Source organism: Oreochromis aureus, linkage group 6, assembly GCF_013358895.1.
Source record: "Oreochromis aureus strain Israel breed Guangdong linkage group 6, ZZ_aureus, whole genome shotgun sequence".
Classification (NCBI taxonomy): domain Eukaryota; kingdom Metazoa; phylum Chordata; class Actinopteri; order Cichliformes; family Cichlidae; genus Oreochromis; species Oreochromis aureus.
The window spans coordinates 3,765,591-3,790,271 of record NC_052947.1 but is presented as its reverse complement, the minus strand read 5'-3'; the positions used below and the strand labels follow the sequence as shown (position 1 = coordinate 3,790,271).

General features: G+C 45.4%; 3 protein-coding genes across 3 annotated transcripts; 2 read left to right on the top strand and 1 right to left on the bottom strand.

Annotated features, from left to right (window-relative positions):
• Positions 1-380: 380 nt before the first annotated feature.
• LOC116328953 (zinc finger and SCAN domain-containing protein 5B-like) lies at positions 381-7,850 on the bottom strand. Its single transcript, XM_031750849.2, has 3 exons — positions 6,357-7,850; positions 5,125-5,255; positions 381-3,251 (listed from the first exon to the last, which is right to left on the bottom strand). The coding sequence occupies exons 1-3, from the start codon at positions 6,643-6,645 to the stop codon at positions 2,322-2,324; spliced, it is 1,350 nt and encodes a 449-aa protein (XP_031606709.1). The 5' UTR covers positions 6,646-7,850; the 3' UTR covers positions 381-2,321.
• A 9-nt stretch (positions 7,851-7,859) lies between these two features.
• Positions 7,860-14,142, top strand: chchd10 (coiled-coil-helix-coiled-coil-helix domain containing 10). Its single transcript, XM_031750847.2, has 4 exons — positions 7,860-8,023; positions 13,181-13,403; positions 13,538-13,679; positions 13,972-14,142. The coding sequence occupies exons 1-4, from the start codon at positions 7,875-7,877 to the stop codon at positions 13,989-13,991; spliced, it is 534 nt and encodes a 177-aa protein (XP_031606707.2). The 5' UTR covers positions 7,860-7,874; the 3' UTR covers positions 13,992-14,142.
• A 1,897-nt stretch (positions 14,143-16,039) lies between these two features.
• Positions 16,040-23,960, top strand: ddt (D-dopachrome tautomerase). Its single transcript, XM_031750852.2, has 3 exons — positions 16,040-16,273; positions 20,342-20,517; positions 23,614-23,960. The coding sequence occupies exons 1-3, from the start codon at positions 16,166-16,168 to the stop codon at positions 23,684-23,686; spliced, it is 357 nt and encodes a 118-aa protein (XP_031606712.1). The 5' UTR covers positions 16,040-16,165; the 3' UTR covers positions 23,687-23,960.
• Positions 23,961-24,681: the final 721 nt, after the last annotated feature.

The following is a 24,681-nucleotide window of genomic DNA, read 5'->3' as shown; positions in this document are numbered from 1 at the left end:
ATGGTTAGTCGGTGAACGGGGGGGGATCATGGCAGGCTGTGGAAGTCAACTGAAGCTGTGGCTGTGACATGAACCGTGCTTTCACAGCACCATCACATTTCATACTTGTATTTGACTCGGTGCAGTCCTAACGGCAGAGCTGTGGAGGAAAGTACACCTCCACACCAGTATGGAGGAGCTTTTGGTTTTTCTCCACTAAGTCTCGTTTTTGTAGCTGGAGGAATCTGTGCATCTATTTTGCTTACAGGCCAGCTTAAAACAACCCATCCAAGCTACACCAGCACTAATGCACCGCTCTGGTGCCAACAGTGAGCGTGAGCTTGGCCGAGGATCGCTTCCACTGAGCCCAGAGCGTACGACACAGGAAACGACAAAATACGAGTGTTTGAAAATACAATTTATTAGCAAATTTACATGTCACTATATTCACAAGTACAAAGCAGTGACAATGTTTCTCTCTTCTTTGTTGAACTCATAGCTCAGATTTCATGAATTCATTTCAAAGGTGAAGCTAAGTTTGTACGTTAACAGGAAGATGTTTGTGATGATGTCATGACTTTGGCTCATATCCCAAATGAATGGCATGAAGGAAAGAAAGGAAATCAAACGAAAGCTTCTTTGCAGCCATCAACTCACACAGCCCGTTACACACAGGGGGGCGTGTCATGAGGCTCCTATTAACCTGGTGTGGACTAATAATCTGTACGATATTAAAGTCAAGGCTGCAGATTAATGAGGACAAAGCTCACCAGGACAGCCATGAGGTGTGATGATAGATTTAAAGGTGGGGGAGGTTTAAAACTTTTCCCCACTGCTGGAAAAACCCACAAAGCCTCGACAAGTTCACAGAAACTTAGTTTCATTAGTCAAAAGAAGAAAGCAGATGGGTTAGCAAGTTAGCCTCTGCTGCTTAAGACAGCAGCTGTGACTCTGTACACTTAATGTGTCTGAATTCAGTCAGTCTGCTGTCCATACAGGTGCTCAGCTCAGCAGCAGGTATGATGGTTCTTGGTTGATTGCTGGATCTGAAACTGACCTGGTTATCAGACATGGTCGTGTTTTTATGAGCACAGAAAAGTTTTTAGTTCTTTCATCAGTGTAGAGGCACCAGGATGATGAGAGCAGTCACTGCCAGTATCCTGTGTCTGTGTGTCAGCATGATGCAGACAGCCAACACTACGGCTGGGAATCAGAGACAGACAGCATGCTAACGCTAAGCTAAGAGCCCAGAGTGATGCTACAGCAGAGTGTGTGCTGACCCCAGACCAGCAGCCAGAGCCTTCATCAGGTAACAAAGTGACGAGCAGTCAGCCTCCGTTTCTACCTGAGACGATGGCTTTCAAGTCTCTGTGCTCAGACCTAAAGACTAATACAAACATCACGTGTGCATCCTCACTGGGATTTGTGTTGGTGTGTGGGACACTGGAACACCTCCAGCATGACAAACATTTGACCAGACAGCGTGTAATGAATCTGCATGATGTAATGTCTCTGATATGCTGCTTAGAGATGGTGGAGCCTCTCAAAGCAGTGGCAGTGAGAACATACAGGAGATCTCAGTGATGGAGTTAATCACTAAATCTGTGCCCATCCCCAGCTGATGCTCATGTTGATTTGGTGCTTTTTGTAGAACATTTGTGTTAAACTGATTAGGCGACTTACGTTTCATGTAAATACACACACACACACACACAGGAAGCAGGTTACAAAAGACAGAGGTGCAGCAAACTAACGGCAACAAGTGCACCACACACCAACATTTGTGACATCATTTCTGATGTACAGCGTCGTCTGCAAGGAGCTCATAAAGGACTAAATGATGATGATGATGATGATGATGATGTGTCAGCATCTCGTCTACTATGGAAAGATCAGAGGTGTTGATGTCTGCCATGTGCCAGCTGATTCATGCTGCTCACAGTTCAGGAGTTACCTACAAGCCTATTCACAGTGTTCATGGTCTGATTGGATACTTCGATAGAAACACCTCTGTGTGTGTGTGTGTGTGTGTGTGTACTGCTGCGGCTACAGTGGCTCATCCTTACACAGCCCACTCACATACTGCATCCTGTCCCTCATCAATAACAGCGTTTGGCCCTTCGTGTGCTGCAGGTGCGTACACACAGATTCAGATTCCCACACTGCAGATGACTGTGTGGGTGACGTGACAGCAGCTCATGTGATAATATTCTGGTTTAAGCATTCCCACAATCCAGTTCTGTTTCTGATGTAGTTAAGGCTGAGGAAAGTTAGTAGTGTATAAGACTTCCTGTGGAGGAAAAGCTGCAGTGCAGCGGGCTGTGGAGGGTTCGTCTTTGGGTTCAGTGCTGGATCTTCTGATGCCTCTTGAGGTTGCTGGGGTGGGAGAAGCGCCGGTTGCAGACGGAGCAGCTGAAAGGTCTCTCCCCGGTGTGCACGTTGCGGTGGATATCCAGCTGGCTCTGACACACAAAGCTTTTGCCACACAGTAGGCAGGTGTAGGGTTTCTCCCTGGTGTGCCTGGCCATGTGCTTCTGCAGGTCCGACTCCATGAAGAAGCGCTTGGTGCAGATGGTGCAGCCGTACGGACGCTCCATTGTGACGGCCTGGTAGAAGGACAGAGGGAGGGCTTTGTGTTGGACCGCGGGGTGGTGTAAAGTCAGGAGGTGCGTGTCACTGGAGGAGTTGATGCTGGAGGTTCCTGGAGGGTCATCGTGAGGAAGAACAGACCCATCTCCGGCTGAGCACAGACCAGAGGACCGAGTCTGGGGTGATATCGCGTCCTTGTGTCTGTCTCGTCCTCTGGTCGTCTGGACTGCATCTGACGAGTCACCCCCCTCCCCTGCGGTCTCTTTGTCCGATGCCCCTCCTCTATCAATGATGATCACTTCTGGCAGCGGGCACTTGGAGGGCTCCAATGCCGCCTGGTTATCTTTGCTGTTATCCTCACAGGAAGCTGTACCCAGCCCGGTGTCAGCACCTTTACTCGAAGGCCGACGGTCCCCTGCTCCGGTCTGCTGCGGCTGGGAACTGTGAAAAGTGTCGCCGCCCTCAATCTCAGCCGTCCCACCGTCAACAAAGCCGACGACATTGGATCCACTGACCTCTTTTTCCCTCAGGTGTCTGGATGTCTGGCCGTCACTGATGCCGAGTGACGTAGCAGTGGTGGAGGCAGCATCTCGTCTCAGCAGCTTGTGGTTAACAGACCCAGCGTCCACTGCTCCCTCCACCTTGACGATCAGCAGCTCGCCCTCCCCCTCAGGCTCTGCTGACTGAGAGGACACACCCACTTTGAGAACAACACTGTTCTTCACATCATCAAACTATTTCAAATGTAATCATTACAACACAAGTCCAAATAAATAGCATGTGTTACATATTTAAAAAAAAACAGGAGGAATTTTCTTTTAACTGTTTCCATCCAGAGCAAAGCTGCAGCTTGTCTGCATATGCATGAAGGTTAACTGACACTTGCACATACCCACCATGATGTTTTGGTTTCTGGTTTTGGAGCATCACACAGGAAATCAGCCCAAGGCCCGTTTTCACAGGCAGACAGGTAACTAGACTGTGCACATTTTAAATATAAGGACTGTTTTTATTAGTTTGCAGTGAATGACGACAGTCTGAAGCCCACAGGCATCAACAAATACTGCGTTTTCTCCCCTGAGACGTTGTGCTGCTTGTCTACTGTGCTGTCATCCTCCAGATATTTATGGACCCAACATTAGATTTCTTATTCACGCTCAACAACGACAAGAACACTTTTCACTTTAAACGAGGGACGCACCAAGGAGATGTTAGACACATGACAGCAGCAGCTAGCTGGAGGGCTATCGTATCACGGAGGACGCTAACAGCAAAGCTGTGGACAGGAACTGAGGGTAGCTGCAAAAACAAACCCTCAAATATTTTGTCAGTGAAGAAATTTGGCTTGGAAAACGGAGACGAGTGAGCATTTCCACCGATCCATACAGGCTTTTGCTAAATGCAGACACGTTAGCTCCTGTTGCTGTAGGTGTTCTTACTACCACATCTGAATGAAAATGCACCAGAAGAAAGAAAAAGCCAATAATGTTTGTCACTGTTGTCTGTGGACGTTACGACATCAGACACATGCTTATCTGTGGGTCACATAAGAAACATCACATCGTGAGAGGAAAGTGTTCACAGGCAGTGGGACAGAAGTGTGAGTACACTCTGTTAGAGAGCGCATTAAAGCACACACACCGTGAAATAACTAAACCACATGTGACTGTGGTCACAGACACTCCACACTCTATTATAGAAATGTCTACATCTGTTCTATTGTGTTCCCTGCAAGCCCACCACGAGGGCCACAAGCTCAGGGAGTCCTCATAGCTCCTCCCACGACTGGAAAAACAGAGAGCGATGGAAGGAGAAGGGTGGGGGGAAGTTAGTGAATCAGGAAGTGAGGTCAGCTACAAGAGGATGAAGAGTGGAAATACACTTGGTCCAGATGACACACCTGTCCAGGTATGAAGATGTCTATGAGAGGCTGTTTAACACAAACTGGGAGAGTGAAGCATGGAGAAGAACTGTACTGGTACAGATCTGCCAACGAGGCTGATGTACAGAGCTGCAGTAACTACAGAGGGACGATGAGCCACAGCAGGAAGACATGAGCTAAGAGCTGTTGAAGCGAGGTTAAAGAGATCAGTGAGCAGCAGATGTTTGCTTTGAGGGTGATGATGGAGAAGAACAGAGAAGGTCAGACAGAGCTTCACTGTGTCTTTGAGGATCAGAGAAAGCAGATGATAGGCTGCTGAGAGAGGAACTGTGGTGCTGCATGGAGAGGTCAGGAGTGTCAGAGCAGTGTGTGAGGGTGGTGCAGGACACGTATGAGGAGACAGTGGTGAGGTGTGTGGGTTACATCAGGGATCTGCTCTGAGCCCATCCATGTTTGAGCAGAAAAAGCTTTTAAACGGGGCGTAGAGTAACAAAGGGAGGTCTGCTGTGGCCACTGTGGTCACTCGCAGTCACAGATCCAGCCATGATTATTTAAAAACAACTTAAAACTATAAATAAAACAACTTTTTGTGACAGTCTGTAAGTGTGAAACAGTTTGGACTGGTGTGTAAACGGACGTGTGTGGATGAGGACGGTCTTCTATGGAGGATTTACCTCGGCTTTGGTGGTGGTCACAACCTCCTGATCAGGATCCTGGTCCAGACTGACGAGCTGGATCTTCTGCACAGACTGATGAGCTCCTGGACCTCGGTTCAGAAACCTGGTCCTGCCCTGCAGAGAGGGGCCTTATGGGATACCAGAAGAATGATTAGAGGCTCATGAGTTTGATCATTCAAAATAAAGACTCATATAAACAATCAGGCATTTAATGTAATGCCAAACAAATGTGCAGGTTATGTATTAAAAAGCTCCATGTCCACAGAGTCAGAGGCTCGCCGCTCTGAGTCAGCCCTCCTTACACCGACGGCTGACTCAGTAGATCATCGTAACATCTAAGCTGGATTTCAGTGTTTGGACAAACAGACTTCATCACAGGTGAACAGGTACAAATCACCACCTACTGACCAATCAGATCTCCAGAAAACAGCCACTCCTGGGAGATCCCTGTGACGAGTGTGAGCCGACAGTCTAACGTCTGATATCAACTCTTAAAGGAAACTTTATTGTTTTCTGTTGGCTGCTAACAATTTTACAGTACGTAGTTGTAACCTCTGTGTTGTGTTTATGACTGACAGTCAAACCAACCAGCACTGAGGCTGCAGTAGCTCTGTCCCACTCTACTGAGTGCTTTAACTGGACCAACCAATCAGCTGCTGGTACAATAACCAGTGTGACTGGTCACATGTTGTCAACACCGGGCAGATGAGGGAACCCAGGGTCAGACCGTGGGAGTTTGTTGGGCTCTGCCCTGCTTTGTTACTGAGCAGCCAGCAGTACATATACATATTTACATATTTCATGGCTGTAAATGACAAAAAGACACTTTTCTCCTCCAGCCAACGAATCAAAGACAGGAGGAGTGAAATCGCTGACTCAGGCACAGAGGTCAGAGGTCAGCGGTGTGTTTACTATGGACTACACTGAGGCTTTTAAAGGAGATAATCAGCCCACAGAAAAAGTGGAACTGCAAAAATATTCCTCGGGTATGAGTAAGCCTGGCTATAATAAGCCCGTGGCGTTGACACTCGAGTCCATCAAGCTACAGAGGAGGATGCTCCAAACACAGGACAGGCCCGCTGCTGTGGTCAAACACGAAAATCACTGGGTGCCCAGTGGACTGTGTCACGCTGAGTCACGGCACACTGCCCTCCCTCCGTGTCGTGATCGTGTTTGCCACCCTGTCCTATGACGGTAATGCTTCACCACCCGGTGTCGGTGCTACATACCCGCCTGTGAGTCCCTGCTCTGCCGGCTGAGGAGGCGAACCCCGGGAAAGCGGCTGCTGATGGAGCCCTCTGCCCCCCTCACCCTCTCCGCTCGGTACCGGGCAATCTGCAGCTCCAGCAGCTTGATTTTCCTCCTCAGGAACTCGTTCTCCTTCTGGCTCCGGGACATCTCCAGGTGAACCACCGCGTATCCATCGTCCACAACTTTGCAGATTTCCGCCACGGCCGCGTTAGCCAGCACCTCCATGATGGAGGCGACCTGAGAGTGGAAGTCCACGGCGGCAGACATCTTCAGACCTTCGGCCCTCTCACAGAAGACGGAGCCTGCGCGTTGTTACTGCCGCTATCTGACATGCATAACCCGAGACCACCGCCTGCACCTCGGCTCACAGGATGGACGCTCTTCGAAAGCTTTAACGTCGACGGAGCTTTTCCAGAAGGAAGCCCGGGGATCACAGTGCCCCCTGCGGTCAGGAGCGGTACTGCCTGTGAGCGCTCACTACAGCCAGAGCTGAGGGGACTCCCCGCACTGCTGCACAAGAGCACACAGCCAACCCACGCTGCAGTCACGGACCAGTGTTCACAACAGCACGAGAAGCACCGTGGAGTGGAAACCATGAAACACGTCGCTGGGTCACGGGTGATGCTGATATCAGGGGGCAATGACACGAGCTGTAGTACATGATGGGTTGTCAGTGGGCTGCTTTCATGATTTGTGTGTAAGTAAACAGCTGTAAAGGGACAGAATGAAAAGATGAAATCCTTGGTTATGATACCAAACTACAGAAACCTGTGAACATGAGGAGAAGCACAGAGCTGTGGGTGGACAGTCGCTCAGAAAGCAGCACTGCCAGTTACACAGCCGTGGGGTGCATCTTACATTACTGCTTCTATTCTACACCTGCACACAGTCACACAGACATGGACCAGTGTTACAGTTCTGTCCACATCTATACTGCGTCACACACAGCGTTCATTGTCCCGGTTTCATGTCAGATTAGGGAAAAGGATCAGCGATGGGCTCTTTGAGCTCTGCAGCCGGACGACGATACAAGACCACCGGTCAGTTTGCAGCTCAGACATCAGAGCACATACTCTAATGAAAGGAGCAAGAAAGGAAAGGACAATGGTTTCAGAAAATCCACCAAACACAGAGAAATGAGACACACGGGAGGGAACAGTTTTCACTCAGGGCCCTGTGACCACTGTGGGAAGCTGAAAGCACAGGACAGGCTTCACTGAAGTGACCCAAAACCACAGGAAGACAAAGAGTCAGCCGGATCTCAGTGAGCTGCTGCAAACGGAGCTCTGCAGCCATGGACGGTTATCAGCAGCTGAGATTTAGTGTTGCTGGTTTTGAACTGTGTAGATCATCCCCCATACCCGCTGATGGCGCTAATGCGCCGTTTTGCTGTTTACCAGCCTCCAATGAAACTTTAAAAAACCCAAGAAGTGTAGCGCCCCCCCGCCGCCGCCAGGAGACACTACGGGAGTTTGAAGTAAGGCCTAAATCTCGCGATGTTTGCCTCCAGTTACACAGGCGAGTTGCACAAGGTCAGTCGGGCCGCTGCAGAGGCGAGCAGGTCGGCGTGTCCAGGCTTTGCGTTGTCCGCTAAATCATCTCCAATGGCCAGAGGAAGCCGCAGCCGTCCCTCGGCTCCAGCCAGGTGAGACTGTCACAGTACCTGTGTGTGAATATCTCAGTGCTGCTGCTGCATTAGTGTTTGCACTAATGCAGCAGCAGCACTGATTCCGCCGTACACGTGAGTTTATCACGGGGGCGTGCGCCTGAAACACTTGTGACATTATGGTCACAAAAGGTGAGTGAAGTTTTCCTCCAGGAAGCAGCTTTAGCTAACAGCTTTGAGCTTGGACAATTATACAAATATTAAAAACATAATTTGATCATCTCTGAACTAAAATATGTTTAATGTTAGCTTGAATTCAGTTGTTTAAATAAGAACAGCACAGTTTACATCAGGGGATATGACAGGTGAAATATTCAGTAAAACATATACTGACAGCTCTCCAAATGAAATCAAATGATCCAGTTACGAAGCTGAACTTTAGTCAGGAACAAAGAAACCAAACACTAACATTTAGAAATGATCAAAGTGACTTTGATCGTTTGAGTTTTGGACTGAATGCATTCTGGGATTTTTGGCTGCACCTAGAGCTGGGCGATATAAGATTTTTTCATATCACGATATGTTTTTTTCATTTCAGGCGATAACGATATATATCACGATATAAGCCAAATAACTATATTTGTAAGATTTAAATGTGCCGTTGCCAGAGGTGGGTAGTAACGAGCTACATTTACTCCGTTACATTTACTTGAGTAAGTTTTTGAAAAAAATGTACTTTTTAAGTACCTTTTTTGCACAATACTTTTTACTTTACTTGAGTACATTTATGAAGAAGAAAGCGGTACTTTTACTCCGCTACATTTGCAAAATTCGACTCGTTACTTTAAAAAAAATAATTAGTTTAACACATTAGATAACATGCCGTCAGTGGAGTTTCCGGTAACTTTTTTACCAATGAGACGTGGCCATACAGTCACATGACCAGTTTGAAACCGTGGCGGGCAGAGCGGCCCAAGCGTTTCAAAGTAGCGGACACACGGAAAGAAGAAATGTGATGGCAGAGTCTACGCTAGAGCTGAAGAGGACGAACATCTTTGGCCTCACATACAAAGAATGTTTCGCTTAAAAGCAGCACAAAAGAACAGCTATGTCTGCAGTGTCGGTGTCTTCAGTGAGAGCCAAAACAAACCAGCGTGAAACAACTCAACTCGTTTAACCTGAGGAAACGGTAAGTTTTCTCTAAATATCTTTTTAGCTGTGGTTAGCTGGATGTCAGTCTTATGTTACAACAGCTGTGTCGAGCTCAAGCTGCGAGTCATATTTCCGGCGCTACGTTGTAGTGAGATAAGTTTGTGGGTGTTTTGTGCAGCTTCGGCTGTCTTTTTAACTGCTCGCTGGTTAGCTAGCGTGAGCTATAAGCTAACAGCTAGCCTGGTTAATGACGCTAGAGTTCCACGCACATGCAAACAGCTCGTCTCTACTGCTTTAACTGTTAAAACAGAAGGCAATACTGCGGGTGACAGGGTGTATTATGTGAAACAGCAGCTTGTTTAGTTTAAACAGTCTGCATTAAGCTGGGCAAACACTGTGCGAGTTTTTTCAGTCACGTTATTCCGCTCCTGCTCAAACTGTACAATTAAATCGCAGAGGTTAGAAGTTCATAGGTCACGATGCAGGGTCTCACACTATACGGCCTGATGCTCTGATGCGACCTGAGTGCTCAAACTGTGCGTCCATAACATGAAGCTTATCATACAAAATCTGTCACTTGCTCTCCCTCTCTGTCTTTCACTCACTCAGACACACTTCAACTCTGCTAAATTACTAATGAAAAACATTGACCAGGCAGCTGTGATTGAGCAGCAATGTCCATTCAACTCTTGGTTGTTGTAGTCGTGGATTTCAAACTGGTTTGATTATCATGCGACAATACGATTGATGATTGGGAGCTGGTCGTGAGGTGTTAACTGCTTTTCGTTACCCCGTGTATACTACACGATGCACACACGATTAAGGCAAAACACGGCCGATCCCCAAAACTGTTGCGCGACTGAAAAATCGTCTCAAAATGGGCCAAAAATCGCACAGTGTATGGGCAGCTTTTGGAGGCTAGCTCCAAACAAGCATCTGCAGCTTGGCGGTGTATACAGCACTATGATGACCAGACCTAATTCTTTTGAAAACCTTACGTCTTTCCACAGGTCTCCACTTCATCAGACATCACCTAGACACAGAGCTGGATGAGGCCAGCACAAACAGCAGCCTAACCGACGAAGATGATGGATCCATGGGGTCAGGAAAGCCAGAAGCAGAGGAACTGGAGAGGTACCTTTCATGTCCATTCACTGGAGGTGTGGATGTATTGCATGGCTTTCCTCAGATCAAGAAGCTGTCGATCAAAGTCAATACAGCTCTTCCTGCATCTGCAGCCTGTGAGAGACTTTTTAGTCATGCAGGACTCCTGTTCACTGCCAAACGGTCACAGCTTCACAGTAAGAACCTTGAGAGCAAACTGCTGTCTGATTTGATGTTACAATTAAAAATGTTTGTGTTTTTATCTGAAGAGTTTATAAATATCTGGTTTCCACTGTATATTTGATGAATGTCAGCACAAAGAGGGAGAGAGAGGAACAAGAGCAGGTGAGACACACATGTTAGTCAAATGGTTGTTTACCAAAAGTATCACCGTATCATAGGTACTCATGTATCTCGTACCTAGTGTTTCTTTTTAGGTTTGTTATTTTTCAAATTCTATATTTATTAAGTTATGCAGGCTTGTTTGCACAACAAGGCTAAATAATTATATAAACTTTTCTGAATCTAAATAGTGGACTTTGGTAGAATTAAAAAATAAGTGTAGTGCAGGTCTATGATGGTTTTTAGTGCTACTATCATCTAGTTCTGGTTCTAGTTCTGTCCTGGTTAAGTCCTAAGTAGTCCTGATTTTGAACTGTTGTAGTCCTGTTTTAATTCTGGATCAGTTCTGGGTCTGGTTGAATTGGGGTTTAGTCCCTGTGTCTTGATACAGCCCTGACTTTGTTCTGCCTTGCTGCTTAATTTAAAAACTAGTTTAAGGTGTCCTGCATATGCGATATATATTTTCCCTATATGAAGTCATTCTTTTTGAACAAAACTGAAAACAGAGGCAATTAATCTTTCAGCTGAAGCTGAACCACCATTTCACTGAAGAAACAATTTATGGTAAAGTGAGCCATACACATATGAACATCCACATAGTGGAAATTTGTATTTGTCTTTTATAATTAGTTTTACTCTGATTTCAGTGTTTATTTGTGAGTGTAGTTTTACATTTTTACATATTACATTGTGTTAATCCACTGTCTATACTTCAGGGTATTTTAGTATACAGAATAAGTTTTGTTAGAATGTCTATTCTTATGGAATTTTAGCACAGATGTGTTTTTTTTGTTTTTTTTATTCCTGCTGCCTGCCTTGGGAATAAACTTTTCCTGATTATACCTGTTGCATCTCTTTGTCATTTGTTTCTGATTTACTTAATCCCTCCTTGTATTTAAAAGAACCAGCCCTAGTATGACATTCTGGCGCATCAGCTGCAGTCTGTTATGTTGAAGTTGCCTCGTTCTAATGTTTTCTCTGAGGCTGCTGTAAATGCGAATATATTTACTGTGGGTTTTGCTTGAAAAAGCTTTACGTTGTGAAAAACTGAAATCTTGAAATTAGAATTGTTGTGCCTTATTTTGTGGATCTTTTACATATATTCCTTTTGAAAATACTAAAATTTGTATATTTATTTATTTTTGATTGTCTGATAGCATTTATTTATAAAATAAATCGGACATTTCAAACAGTTACTCACTAGATACTCTTACTTGAGTAGCCTTTTCACCAAGTACTTTTTTACTCTTACTCGAGTAACTTTTTTGACGACTACTTTTTACTTTTACTTGAGTAATAATATTTTAAAGTAATGATACTCTTACTTGAGTACAATTTTTGGATACTCGACCCACCTCTGGCCGTTGCTCACAAGTAAAATATGAAATAATCAGCAGCTTGTTTTAATTAAAATATTTATTTCCCATAATAAGTTCAACAGGGCAGATGTACTTAAGGAACATGAGACTTCAGTTTCAGATAAATAAAGGCAAATATTGCAAACTACACAAAAGGCAGCCGCTAAAGCGTTTAAGTTTCAAAATAGAACAAACAAAACAGACTAAATTGTCAATTCCACTTAGAAACAAAATTTTAATTCTAAAAATAAATCTTAGGTCGTTTTACAGAAGAACAGACAAAATTGACTAACTTTTGTCAATATCAAATAAACTGAGAACTAAAAGGAAATTCTCAATCTCTCCTTGTTGTATAGCTTAGCTTTTCAAACAGTTTTAACAGTTACTTTAGTCTGACAAAAGCCGAATGACGAATCAGCGCTTTCAGTCAGAGATTGAGCATGCACCGCTTTATTGTATTTCCAGACTTGCTTTCGGCACAATTTACAGTGCGCGCTACTCTGTTTTTTGTCAGACTTGAAATAGCCGAAATACCTTCACACTACGGAACTTCTGTGGCCCTTCTGTTCGACAAGCTCTCCGGCATTGGAACCATCATCTGTTTTTTCTTCGGTAACCTTCGCTCACGCTCTCGGTTGATTTTTCTCTAGTTGGTAAACTCATTTCCTTCGTTACCCGGGCTGCACGGCTGCAAAAACAAATACACATGTGCGCCTTGGCGCTTGTGCTGTACGTAACAAGTCGTGTGACGTGACGCTGCGGCTGTGATTGGTTCGGCCCTGCGCTACTTAATTTGGATTGGCTGTTCTTATTTTTTTTTTTTAAGAGGGCAAGAGAGATGAGGCCTATCGCAATAGTTTAATTTTTCTATCGAGAAAAAGTTATTTCGCAATACATATCGTTATCGTTTTATCGCCCAGCTCTAGCTGCACCGAGTCCACACAGGTCACCACCATCAATGCACGCTGGATAGGACGGGAGGAGCCGGAACACATCTGGGAATTTTGGGCATACTTTGAATTGGAACAGTACTTAGTCTGCGACGGCTGACGTATCACAAGTCCACACATAACTCCGAGCCTGCTTATTCTGAGTGTCCTCTCTCAGGCTGTGGGACAGTGAACTCTGACGTGAAGCCTACCCTCAGAAACTAACGGCAGCACAGAGAGCACACTCAGCAGCTGGAAGCTCTTGTCCTGCTTACAGCAGTGTAGCATGACTTTTTTTCTCCTGTCTGTAGCCCAGCTCCATCCCACGCTCCAGCTCCTGTTCATGCACCTCCAGCCTCCCTGGCCCCAGCTCCTGCTCAGTCCCAGGGTCCAGGACTCATGGCCCAGATGGCTACCACAGCTGCAGGGGTAGCTGTCGGCTCAGCTGTGGGCCACGTGGTTGGCAGCGCCCTCACGGGAGCATTCAGTGGGGGCAGCAGCAGCAGTCCAGAACCAGCCAAAACTACATACCAGGTAAGAGGTGGTTGGAAATGTCGCCCAGACGACGCCCAGCGTGCCCAACTTGAACCCGTTTCCTCAGCTCTAATATTGCAGCTGCTGTGGTTTGAAATGCCACGTGTGTGATGTTTCTTTATGCTCTCATTCAGGAGCCCCCCCGGTCTGCTCCAGCCCAGCCGGGCCCCTGTCACTTTGAGGTCAAACAGTTTCTGGATTGTGCCACCAACCAGACAGACCTCACTCTCTGTGAGGGCTTCAATGAGGCGCTCAAACAGTGCAAGTTCTCCCATGGTAAGTCTGGTAAAGGAGGCGTGGAGCCTCATACTGCAGCTCTACTCGGAGCACGCCACAAAAACCTGCAACAACAGCCCACCGGCTTCATGTGATTGCTCTGAGTGTGCAGTCACATGATCAGTGGGGGTGGGCAGTCAATGGAAAACAAACATTCAGAACCTCTAATCCATCCTGGTTATTTTGGTTCCCTCATTAGGAACAGTTCCCTTTAAACAAAGTGCGCTGATGGTGTTAGGAGACTGACTGATGTCTGCAGAGTGGTCACTCGTGTTTGTTTGTGATTGTGCAGGTGTGACATCGCTGGTGTGATGAACGGACCCCACAGTCATGGTGAAGATCACGTGACACCAACGGGAGTGCTGTACTTCAGTGTGTGTGTGTGTGTGTGTGTGTGCGCGCTGGTCTGAGCTGACTGTATAACAGTGATGAACTCTTTAATAAATAGCTGCTGTCGACGTCACGTGTTGGTCTGTCCTACTTTGGGATGCTCCAGTGAAACAAAGTACAAATGTTCACTTCCTGCTTTGATTATTTTCATTGTGGGAAACTGATGATGATGATGATGGTGGGTAAACACTGAACATTAAAGGTTTGTTTGCTGGATTGGTGCTATAAGTCTGTTAGCAGCTGGATACTCACTGGTTAAAGTGTGTGCGCCACACACTGCACTAATGTAAACAGCACACAGATCTGAACATTAAAGAAATGTCAGACTTTTTAACATGAAAGCTGCATTTTAAATTTCACCAGGTGTTTTACTTGTTTTAATAGTCACATTAAATTTGCAAAAAAAAACACAAAATGAATTGAGCCTTTTTGAGATCTGTGCTGACCGACACACAGGAAACAACAGGCGAGTGTCCTCTGTAGATGTGTCCGTTTGAAAGAACGGCAGCAGCCAGTTAGGACTGTGTGTGTTAGCTCCGAACATGAACCACACAACACTGCTTTCAAAATAAGACTGACAGTAACTCCAGAAACACTAAATCTAACAGATTATTATCATTGCATCTCTGCCTGACACACGTGCTGTATATCTGAATGATCTCCTGTGTGGCAGCAGAGCTGAGTCTCTTTGCTGCACTGCCTGTTCAGAGGTCGGTGCAGATCATCTATGATGGACACCAGTTTGTTCAGGGCCCTGCTCCCCACCACAGCTTCCAGTTTGCAGCCAATCACAGAGTCGGCCTTCATTCAGTTTGTTGGTGTCAGCCAAGTGCACCAAGCTCACCGCAGTGACTGAAAAGCAAACCACCTCATCACCTTCTTGTGTGCAGCCTGTGTTGCTCTTCCCTCCTGTTGATGTGGTCGTCCCAGGATACATCTAGGTCATGTAGCCCTCCTCCCCCCCGAAGCCCTCTTACTCTCCTTCAGGAGTCTATTCCTCACAGACACTCTGCAAACTCTTCATTATTACCAAATTTCGTCATCATTCAACTGCTGGAGCAAAACTGATAGCAAATAAGGATTTATGAAATATTTCTGATAGCGCTAGTCCTCCGTTTAATTTATATAGCTCCAAGTCACAACAACAGTTGCCTCAAGGCACTTTATATCGTAAGGTAAAGAAAAACCCCAAAATCATATAACCCCCTAGGAGCAAGCACTTTGGCGACGGTGGGAAAGAAAAGCTTCTTTTTACAGCACAAACAGGAAACGAGCTCCTACGGAGCCCCGCAAGGTCCACTAGAGAAAAGAACTGAAGCTGTTCTGGTGTGAGATCCTGCAAAAATGTGTTAAGTCCACGTGCCTCCAGGTCAGCACTGAGACCTTGGAAACAACCACAGCGATGGAAGACACGGCCGCTTGGCCTGAACTATGAACACATTAAACCAGCCGTCTGGGAGGGGACAAAGTCATCCCTGTCAGTCTTGGTTAAGTTCATTAACGGTGCTCTGGACAGTCCCTTGTGAGGCTCCGTAGGGCTTCATAAGAACCTGATGTTTAACAGTCCAGACTGAAGCTACCTGCTTCTCTGTGAGTGCTCGCACTTGTTTCTTTCTGCCTTGAAGTGTGGGAGCAGACACAGTCTGTGTGGGGGAGCAGCGACACTGCAGCCGTGGACGGCCTCGTTTATGTTTAAACACATTTGTCCAGGTTTGTAGAAGTGAGAGCAGCTCTGTCCAAAGTGGGACAGATATGTCTCCTGAGGGTTCCAGAAACTTACCTGTAAAGCTCACATCACTTTCTGGACCCCAACCAGAGAGTCGACGATCTAAGGAGAACATGCGGCCAGACATGTGACTGCTGGATGGTGGGGAGGGGGGCAGACATGTGACTGGAGGGGGGCAGACATGTGACTGCAGGGGGGCTGTGATTGATGACACCTGACGTCATGAATTACAGTTGTAGTATTTCCCGTGTGTTTACAGCCCAGGTAAAGAGTTAAGGTTTTACATGTTTACTTCCGGTTTCGCCAGCTCTTACGACACATCCGTCTCAGTCTCCCACGGTCACGTCCGTGCGGGCTTCAGCGCTCCAACATGCCTTTCATCGAGCTACAGAGCAACCTGCCCGCCGGCCAGTTCTCGGAGGCCTTTCTGAAGAGGCTGTGCTCCAGCACCGCGGCGGCTCTGGGGAAACCCGAGGACGTGAGTACAGCACACACACACGGACCCCAGCCCGATCTCCAGGCTGACAGGCCTGCGAGCCGAGCGCAGCACACCGAGGATACGTGTCCGCTGTCTGGATCACAGCAGGCCGGTCATCAGCTCTCAGTCAACCCTGATCCACATACGACAGCTGACCAATCACAAGCACCGATCGGGAAGAGTCGGATATGACGCGTGAACCGGTGAAAGTCACCGCGCAGTGAAAGAGCATCAAAAGTGTTTTTACACGCTTCAAAGAGCCGCTGTGTCAAAGTTGATTCAGTATCACAGCTCCATCAGCAGGACTGGATTATGGGCTGTGTCCCAATTAAGAGACCGCACGCTTGAAGTACGCGCACTACGCGTGCTACGTACGGTGCGTACTATAAGTACGGGAAGTGCGGAAGTGAGAGGCTTGTGAAATGGGATGGTCTAGCCTTCGTCGCGCTGTTCAGGTTGCCTAGCAACCATGATACTAACCGCGAGAAATGTTTCATACAGCTTTGTGTGACAGAAATGAAGGAGAAAAAATGTTTTGTTGGTCATTCATTTTTGTCATGACATCACTTTGATTAGTTGAGACCACAGGACTGTAAAACATGATAGTTGGGCTTCATTTCTGTACTGAACAGTCATTTCAAGATTAGTTAGTAAATAACAATTAGCTAATGTTGTTCATGAGACTAAAGTCATCTCACTGTGGTAATGTTAATATAATATGGACAATATTATATGTATTGTCAGATTACACACACACACACACACACACACACACACACACACACACACACATTACAGCAGTGAGCTTGAACTCTGGGTCAAAGATTTAAGTTGCAGTTATTTATATTTCCTATCACCTTAAATCGTCACTCAAAGACAAGTATCTCTGACAGTGTATATATAGATGTATTATGCATAAGAGACAAATATTGTTCTTTTAATATGTTGGCATTACTACATTTGGCTCAATGCTTACATATATGTGTAAAAAGCAAATGTACGAGCTGTGATAACTGTTTCTGATAGAATGAAGATCAGACTGATATATGAAATATTCCTTTATTGGGTGAGAAAATCAGACCATGTCATAACTGCTTTAAGTCATACAGAATAGATATCAGAGCCTTAAACAGGCTGACTTCTGCTAAATGGGTCAAACTGGGCAGAAAGTCTACAAACACATAACATCCTTATAGAATATGATGTAACACTATAGATCAACTTACCTCAGAATATATAAAGCATATAAACAATTACAGCAATATGATGCAACAAACACAGCAGTGCTACTAATCCAAAATACTCAAAGCTTCATAGAACTGAAACAAACATTTATTTTTAGCTCCATTCTGCTGCTGATACATACTTTAGGTTTCTGAATATTAAACTTGTTGCTGCCTTTCATAGTGTGTAACTTGAAGGCCCTGAGTACTTTCTCCCACACTGAAAACACTGGGATGATAACATTATTTGAACATTACCTAATAAGACTGATTCAGGACAGACAATTAGTTATGTTAAACTTTCCTAGCAGTCCTTCACAAACAGGGAACAGTCTGTCTATTCTCTCCATCTGTCAGCTGCTGCTGGCTCTTCCTCCTCCTCTTCCTCACACACTGCTGAGTTTGTCCTGGTGGATCATCAGGGTGCAAAGCCTCACAGATGATGTGCAGCAGTGGGTCCCTCAGTCTGTCCTCACTCTGGACACTTGCAGTTGTCACACATGGAAATCAAATGTGTGATAAGCTGCAGGATTCAAACACAAGTGTAACTTATAAATACATGTTCATACTTTTATTCCACAATCAGAGAGAAAGAAACAGAGAGAGAGTGCAGGACAGACAGACAGGTGACAGTCTCAGGTGTACACACTGCTACAAAACAGCACAAGAGAAGGAGGATTTAGTGTTTGTGTTATTACGAGTGCTAAACAAGAAGAGTTCCCAGATGGTCCAGTGGACACATGTGTGACTCCTGTGATTAAAGCATCTTTCTTTCAGCTTAACGAGTGAACCGTCAGCTCGTTCAAACACACGTTAAAGTCCGTTTGGCTCGACACCACCGAACAGAGGCAGCAATATAACATAGCTAACATTAACAGTGCAGTGAATCCTGCTTGTGCCGTCATATTCAGGACTGCAAACCGAGCAGCATCACTGACTTTCAGCTTGTTGTGTTTGTGGATATATGACTGACTTTAATTATCCATAAAATCATCACATTCTCTGTAAGATTAAGGTCGACTATATATATATTTAGAAGTAGAGGCTTTAAAACCAAGTTACCGTTGAAAGTACAAACATCACTAATGTCACATAACTTTGCCGACATGTGGCCGACAGTAATGTTTTAATGTTCTTAAACATTCACACATAAATAAGTGACATAATATTCAGTACTTACTTTTGACAGTTCACTCTTCGCCGCTCCCTTCTGCCGTATTTTGCGGCAAAATTATCCACACCCACCGCCGCTATGGATTGTGGGATATATGGGACCACCAAGCGTGCACGGACCACGCTTGATATTTGGGGAAATCGACGGCGCATTTGGAGTATGCATTTGAAGTACATTTTGAATTGGGACAGCCGTCGTCGCTTGGCGGTGACGTAATCGCACTTGAAATGCGTACTTCAAGCGTGCAGATCCTGAATTGGGACACAGCCGTAGTCACGTGTCTGATGAAACGAGGGTGTAGTTTCTATCCTTACAGCTGCAGCCTCTGGATCAGGCGTGGGGACCTGCAGATTTTAGGTCTCACCTGAATTGCATGATGAGTTTATTACCCGGCCTCTGGAGAACTTCAAGACATGCTGAGGAGGTCATTTAGCCATGTAGATCAAGGACACATCTAAAACCTGCAGGACACCGGCCTGAGGCCTGGCGTTCCCCACACCTGCTCTGATGTAAAGAATAAAGTAAATGCTGAATTCCAGCTTTAGCCAGCAGGTACAAACGGGCTCCGTTTAGGACCACTGAGGCTTGGAGAGCTACAAAAGCTTTAAAGTGTTTGGAGCCAACAAGCAGTGAAGCTGCTAATAAGAATCCATATTTAATACTGATGCTCATCAGAGAAACACAAAGACTTTAGACAAACCTGGATGTCGAGGTGATGTTCTGGAGATCTGCTGTCAGTGTTATTGTCTGCTCTTTGTAACAGAACTGTGACTGACAGAGTGAAGAAGAGCACGCTGCTAAAACTAGTTTCCATGGAGCAGAAACACATGAACCGCATTTTAATCAGCATGTTGTTTGTATCGTGATCCAATGATAATATTAACATGTATGTGCATTTGCTTGAACTCTTGTTTTTTACCAAACCTAAAGACATGCTGGCAGAGACCGCTCACATCTGGAGCCCGGACAGAGGACGATGTCTCACCAGTTTACAGGAGAACAGTTAAACTGGGATACTGTGTTAGGTCAGGGCTTGTCAGCATGCAGTTCAATCTGCCACAAGTAGCTTTCAAATACAGTTTATACAGCAGATCAGGTTATTGTGCTATCAGCGTGTAACGTGGCTAATGCATTTCACACAGCTTTGTCTCAACTCAAAAAGAAGGAAAAGCTAATAATAACAATTAAAACATTCTCAGATAAAAAAGACTTACCAAGCAAACAACACAGAAGTATGGAGAGCAAAATGTTCTTACAGGGCGTCGCTTCACCTTCGGTCAGGGTCATAGCCACTGTAGGAGGTCAGAGGTCAGAGTTACTGTTTCCACCTCCACAACTCTGGATTTTAAACACTAATATTTTACACCTCAGATGTACATGAAAGAATGTGACTCTGCTTAGAGAAACATGAACTCTACCTCTGCACCAAGTCTGATAACACCAAACTATTGAACACTGTATTATTCAGTGGATTAACTGAACTGATGCTCGTGACTGTTTAAGGCTACATCATGTTTTGCGTGTGCAGTGAGGACACAGAAGAGTAACTATGGTGCACCTGTGCTGCCCTGCTGTGGAAGTATGCACACTTTGTTTGTTTGATGAAGCCTTGCCCGTGCAGCCTTCTTCCTCAGTCGGGCTTCAATGCGAGTGTCTGTGTCTTTGGTACAGCGGATGAACGTGGTGGTGACGCCGGGGCTGCCGATGCTGATAGCAGGTTCCACCTCTCCGTGTGTGATCCTGTCAGTGTCTGCTATCGGTGTGACTGACACCGCCGAGAAGAACAAGGAGCACAGCGCCAAGATCTTTGAGTTTCTGACCAAGGAGCTCGATCTGAACCAAGACAGGTGAGGTGCACACTCGCTGTAGTTACCTGTTTACTGAGGCTCTGTCTCCTTAACAGCTTGACAGTGATCACATGTAAAGGCTGTGAATGTTAATGATTCACTAACTGAATAAACTAATGGACATGAGCCGCTGAGCCTTTCCTGAATGTAGGCGGCTGTTGTATAAATATACTTTGGAAAGAGGAGCATGTATATTTACTACACTCTGCAGAATGCTATAAAGTCAAACTGGGCCCGATCCCAGCACAGCCCAGCGCTAATCGATGCCACTGCAGCACACAATCAATCAATCAAGCCTTTTATTTGTCACATGCAAAGTTTACACCTGCAGTGAAATTGGACCCCCCGACCATACATACATAGCACAGGCATCACATGGGAAGACGGGTCGGAGACAGGCAGTAATTTGGAAAAACAATGAAATGTACAACACAATGGGAGGAGTGAAAAAAAGAGACCTCTACTCATACTGGGCTCCTTGTGGGAGGTCAGCATGAGAACAGAAAACAAAAAAACTCCTGTGCACAGAGAGCACATACATGTCCACATCACAACACCATAAACCACATGACAAGCAATGAGGGTGGGTAAGGGGGTGAGAGGTGAGCCGATGTAGACATAGCCATCTTGCCCTGCAGCTATTAATTCAGCGCTGGGCTTAGACCTGCTGTCTGACCTCGGCCTTGGAGATAAACCTTCCAAGGTGTCCAGGATCCAGGATGGAGGTGTGTAGCATGGGAAGTAACAGTCAGGAACACGTGGCAGGCTTCATCTGATGGTGCGATGGGTTAAGAGTGTCAAGGAGCAAAGTCACAGGAAAGGTTGGAACCATATCAAGCAGAAGGAAAATGAAAATGCTGTGCATTGTAAAACCTTTACATCAGGGACTCCACATCTCTGCAGAGAGCACAGTCTCTGGGAGCGACTGAGGACACCCCGTGAGTCAGAAGCTAAGTTCACGTCTCTGTTGTGGAGGAACGTGGCTCTTATTTACACCCTTGCTTGGATTCATGGAGATTTGTAGGTATTTGTTCATGCACAGCTCTGCTATGGTTCTGGCACACTGTTTGAGTTGAGGTTTGGACTCTGACTATGCTGCTGTAGTGGGGCTCACTGGGCCTCATTCACTTACATTTGTGTGGACATGTACTCGGTCTGTATCCACACAAAGTTACTGTTGGATTCATCAAAGGTACGCACCGTGGTAGTGATTCAGAATCAGTGTAAGCCAACAGCTTGTGCCTGCTGTCTCTGTAAGAGAGAACAGGAGAAAGTCTGAATGACATTAGTGAAACATCAGAGTCTAAGCAGGCAGAGATCTGTCCATAGTGTTTCCACTGGAGAGATGATGGTTCAAACTAGAGATGGACCGATCCGATATTACGTATCGGTATCGGTCCGATACTGACCTAAATTACTGGATCGGATATCGGCGAGAAATAAAAAATGTAATCCGATCCATTAAATATATATATAAAAAAAAACACCTCACAAAACTTGCGACATGGCGTAACTCGGCTCATAACCGTAGCACCTCGGAGCAGTATGCATCACGTGATAGAGCGGCTGTGTGTATTTGTAGCCTCGCTACCAAACCAGCATTTCATCTCCGAGGAAGTTATCCCAGAGAGAAGTAAAGCAAGTGTGTAAGTTCATCTCTGAATGTTTGTAAAGCATTCCCACGTTAAGCTTAACAACCGATACATGGAGTGACTGCCTCTCTCTCCCTCACCTTCCTGCTCCTACTTCAATCGTAAAACTGCTTAATGATCAGCTGATCGGCTTTTCTGTCGCGAGTCCGTCTCTCTTCTTTGTTTTTGGTCCACTTTGCACCAGAAAGAGGAAACCAGCGGCTGAACAACAGCAGCACGTTTAAGCTTGATAAGCTGTTGTTAGAATTTATTTAATATTACTTTCTAGACCAGGATCGTTTTCCACGTAGCTGACGGCTGGTAACTGTGCAGGGGCGGATCTAGCAAAGTTTAGCCAGGGGGCCGATAGGGCATGAACAGGGAAAAGGGGGCACAAAGACATACTTTTCTTTCTTATTCTTGTTTAAAATGTCTAGCTTTTAATAAATAATTATCTGAATCTTACACCCAAAGTTTTAATCTGATGTAAAATGTATAGAAGTCCATTACTGTGTATAGTAACTGTTAAGTCTAATATACCCTAGTAAGCTATAGTACTTTTTCCTTTGGGAAGGTACCATCTGTGCAGTCTGCAATTCTGTTGAAGAAAGATGTTGAATCTATTTAATTATTCTTGAAAAATAATTTATTTCTGTGCATTTTTTTCACCCTGCATCAAATTAAAGTTGATTACATCGATTAAGCATCATGAGGTGGAGGGTGGGGGTGGTTCTCTATTTTTTTTTTGCTGGGAGTTTGCAACCCTATTAGTTAGGTTGCTTAATATTTCTGCTAAGTACTCTTTAAAATACCAGAATAGGGAGGATGGAGTAGGTTTAAGTTTATTAGATTGATCAGTGTTGCTGAACTATGAAATATTTTGGGTGCAGTGTATTTTTTACATACAGGTATAACAGAATAGCTTTAGTGTTGTTGTTTACTTAAACTTGAGTATGAACTTATACAAAATGCAGCAAGATATTAAAAAAACAGTTTTATTGATTAAAAAACACACTATATCGGATTAATATCGGTATCGGCAGATATCCAAATTTATGATATCGGTATCGGTATCGGACATAAAAAAGTGGTATCGTGCCATCTCTAGTTCAAACAAGAAACCGAGGGGGAAAGACCTGACCTGTCAGTCACTCTCAACAATCAGAAAACAAGCCCAAATCCTCACCTCTGCACCACCGTGCTCGACAAAGCTGGTGCACAGATGTTCGATGTGCTGTGTGTAAGTATGTGCTTCTTCCTCCTGTTGTTGCAGATCATCTGGACACATGTGGAACATTTCACATTAGGATGATGTAGAGAACTGATTTGGTAGAAAGATTGGTTTCAGGGCCGATCTTCTGTCTGTGATGATGGTTTAAACACAGTAAGCGTTAGTGCCGCTGTCAGCGATGAGTGTGCTGCTCTCATTTGGATGTCCAGACTGACTGCTGTGTTTGATTGGCAGGATTGTGATTATGTTCAACGCGCTGGAGCCTCACCAAGTGGGGAAAAAGGGAACCGTCATGAGCTTCTTGTGAAGGATCGCCTCCCTGAAAGACCAGCTGTACCACATCAGCACCCGCCCCCCTCTGAACAGTCGTTTAAAGGTCACTTGCTTCATTTTCACACCATGTTCATTTCTGCTGTCTGAACCAAACCCAAGCTCTGCGACTGTTACATTCGCTTGGTTTCTATACTTGTTACGAAGAAGCGCACAGAGAAAGCGCTCGAAAGTTTGAGTTTTGATGCAGCAGAGGGCTCCTCTGGAAACAAGGTTACTGTGATGTGGATGAAATAAACACAGTTCACTTATGTGTGTGTGTTTGCCTTCTTTCACATGTTAGCGGACACGTGTGAACCATCACTGCAGCGTTATTCATCTGCTGCCAGATTCTCAAAGCTCAGCTTCACCTGAAAATGTTCATTGTTTCGTGTGTTCGGCAGGTTCGATATGCATCTTTGCACATTGGTGATTTCAGTCAACACGTTAAAGAAGTGCGACGTACAGCTCGTAGCTCCTGGCTCACACACATCAGTGAGAAAGGTGCCACTTTTTACATGCGTATCCTAAATGTGTTAATATTCCTTATCCAAAGAAGACATGGCTGAATGCCTCGTCCTTACTGAGCGACACGTCTTTATGTGTGAGAGCAGAGTAAAGCTCCTGTGTTGGTTGAGGTAGTGGACCATCTCCATTTGCAGTAAAACTCAATCCTACAGTCGGAAATGTACTGAAAAAGGTGAGTTTAATCTAAGTGATGAACATCAGTGTGAAGGGTTTAGTCTCTGCTAAGTCTTTGGCCTGACTAACACAATGATGAGCTGTAAGATCTGACTTCCCCAGCTGAGGGAACACGGGTACATTTATAAAGGTAGTTCATGCTAGCACGTGTTTGCCATAGGAGGTTACTGACCCTCATCTGTCCCTGAAAGAGCAACAACAGGAGCATAGCTCTGAGTTATGTAAATGCTCAGATGACCTTTCACCCAGTGCTCTGCAGCTTGTCTGGAGCCCATCAGATCAGAGAGCACA

Bases quoted from the DNA above. Each gene is read 5' to 3' on its own strand.
- LOC116328953 (XM_031750849.2), bottom strand. From the start codon at position 6,645: ATGTCTGCCGCCGTGGACTTCCACTCTCAGGTCGCCTCCATCATGGAG. The intron at 5,256-6,356 runs GTATGTAGCACC...GTATCCCATAAG, and splicing joins GAGCAGGGACTCACAGGCGG to GCCCCTCTCTGCAGGGCAGG. The intron at 3,252-5,124 runs GTAAATCCTCCA...GTGTCCTCTCAG, and splicing joins TGACCACCACCAAAGCCGAG to TCAGCAGAGCCTGAGGGGGA.
- chchd10 (XM_031750847.2), top strand. From the start codon at position 7,875: ATGTTTGCCTCCAGTTACACAGGCGAGTTGCACAAGGTCAGTCGGGCC. The intron at 8,024-13,180 runs GTGAGACTGTCA...TCCTGTCTGTAG, and splicing joins CGTCCCTCGGCTCCAGCCAG to CCCAGCTCCATCCCACGCTC. The intron at 13,680-13,971 runs GTAAGTCTGGTA...GTGATTGTGCAG, and splicing joins ACAGTGCAAGTTCTCCCATG to GTGTGACATCGCTGGTGTGA.
- ddt (XM_031750852.2), top strand. From the start codon at position 16,166: ATGCCTTTCATCGAGCTACAGAGCAACCTGCCCGCCGGCCAGTTCTCG. The intron at 16,274-20,341 runs GTGAGTACAGCA...TCTTTGGTACAG, and splicing joins CTCTGGGGAAACCCGAGGAC to CGGATGAACGTGGTGGTGAC. The intron at 20,518-23,613 runs GTGAGGTGCACA...TTTGATTGGCAG, and splicing joins CTCGATCTGAACCAAGACAG to GATTGTGATTATGTTCAACG.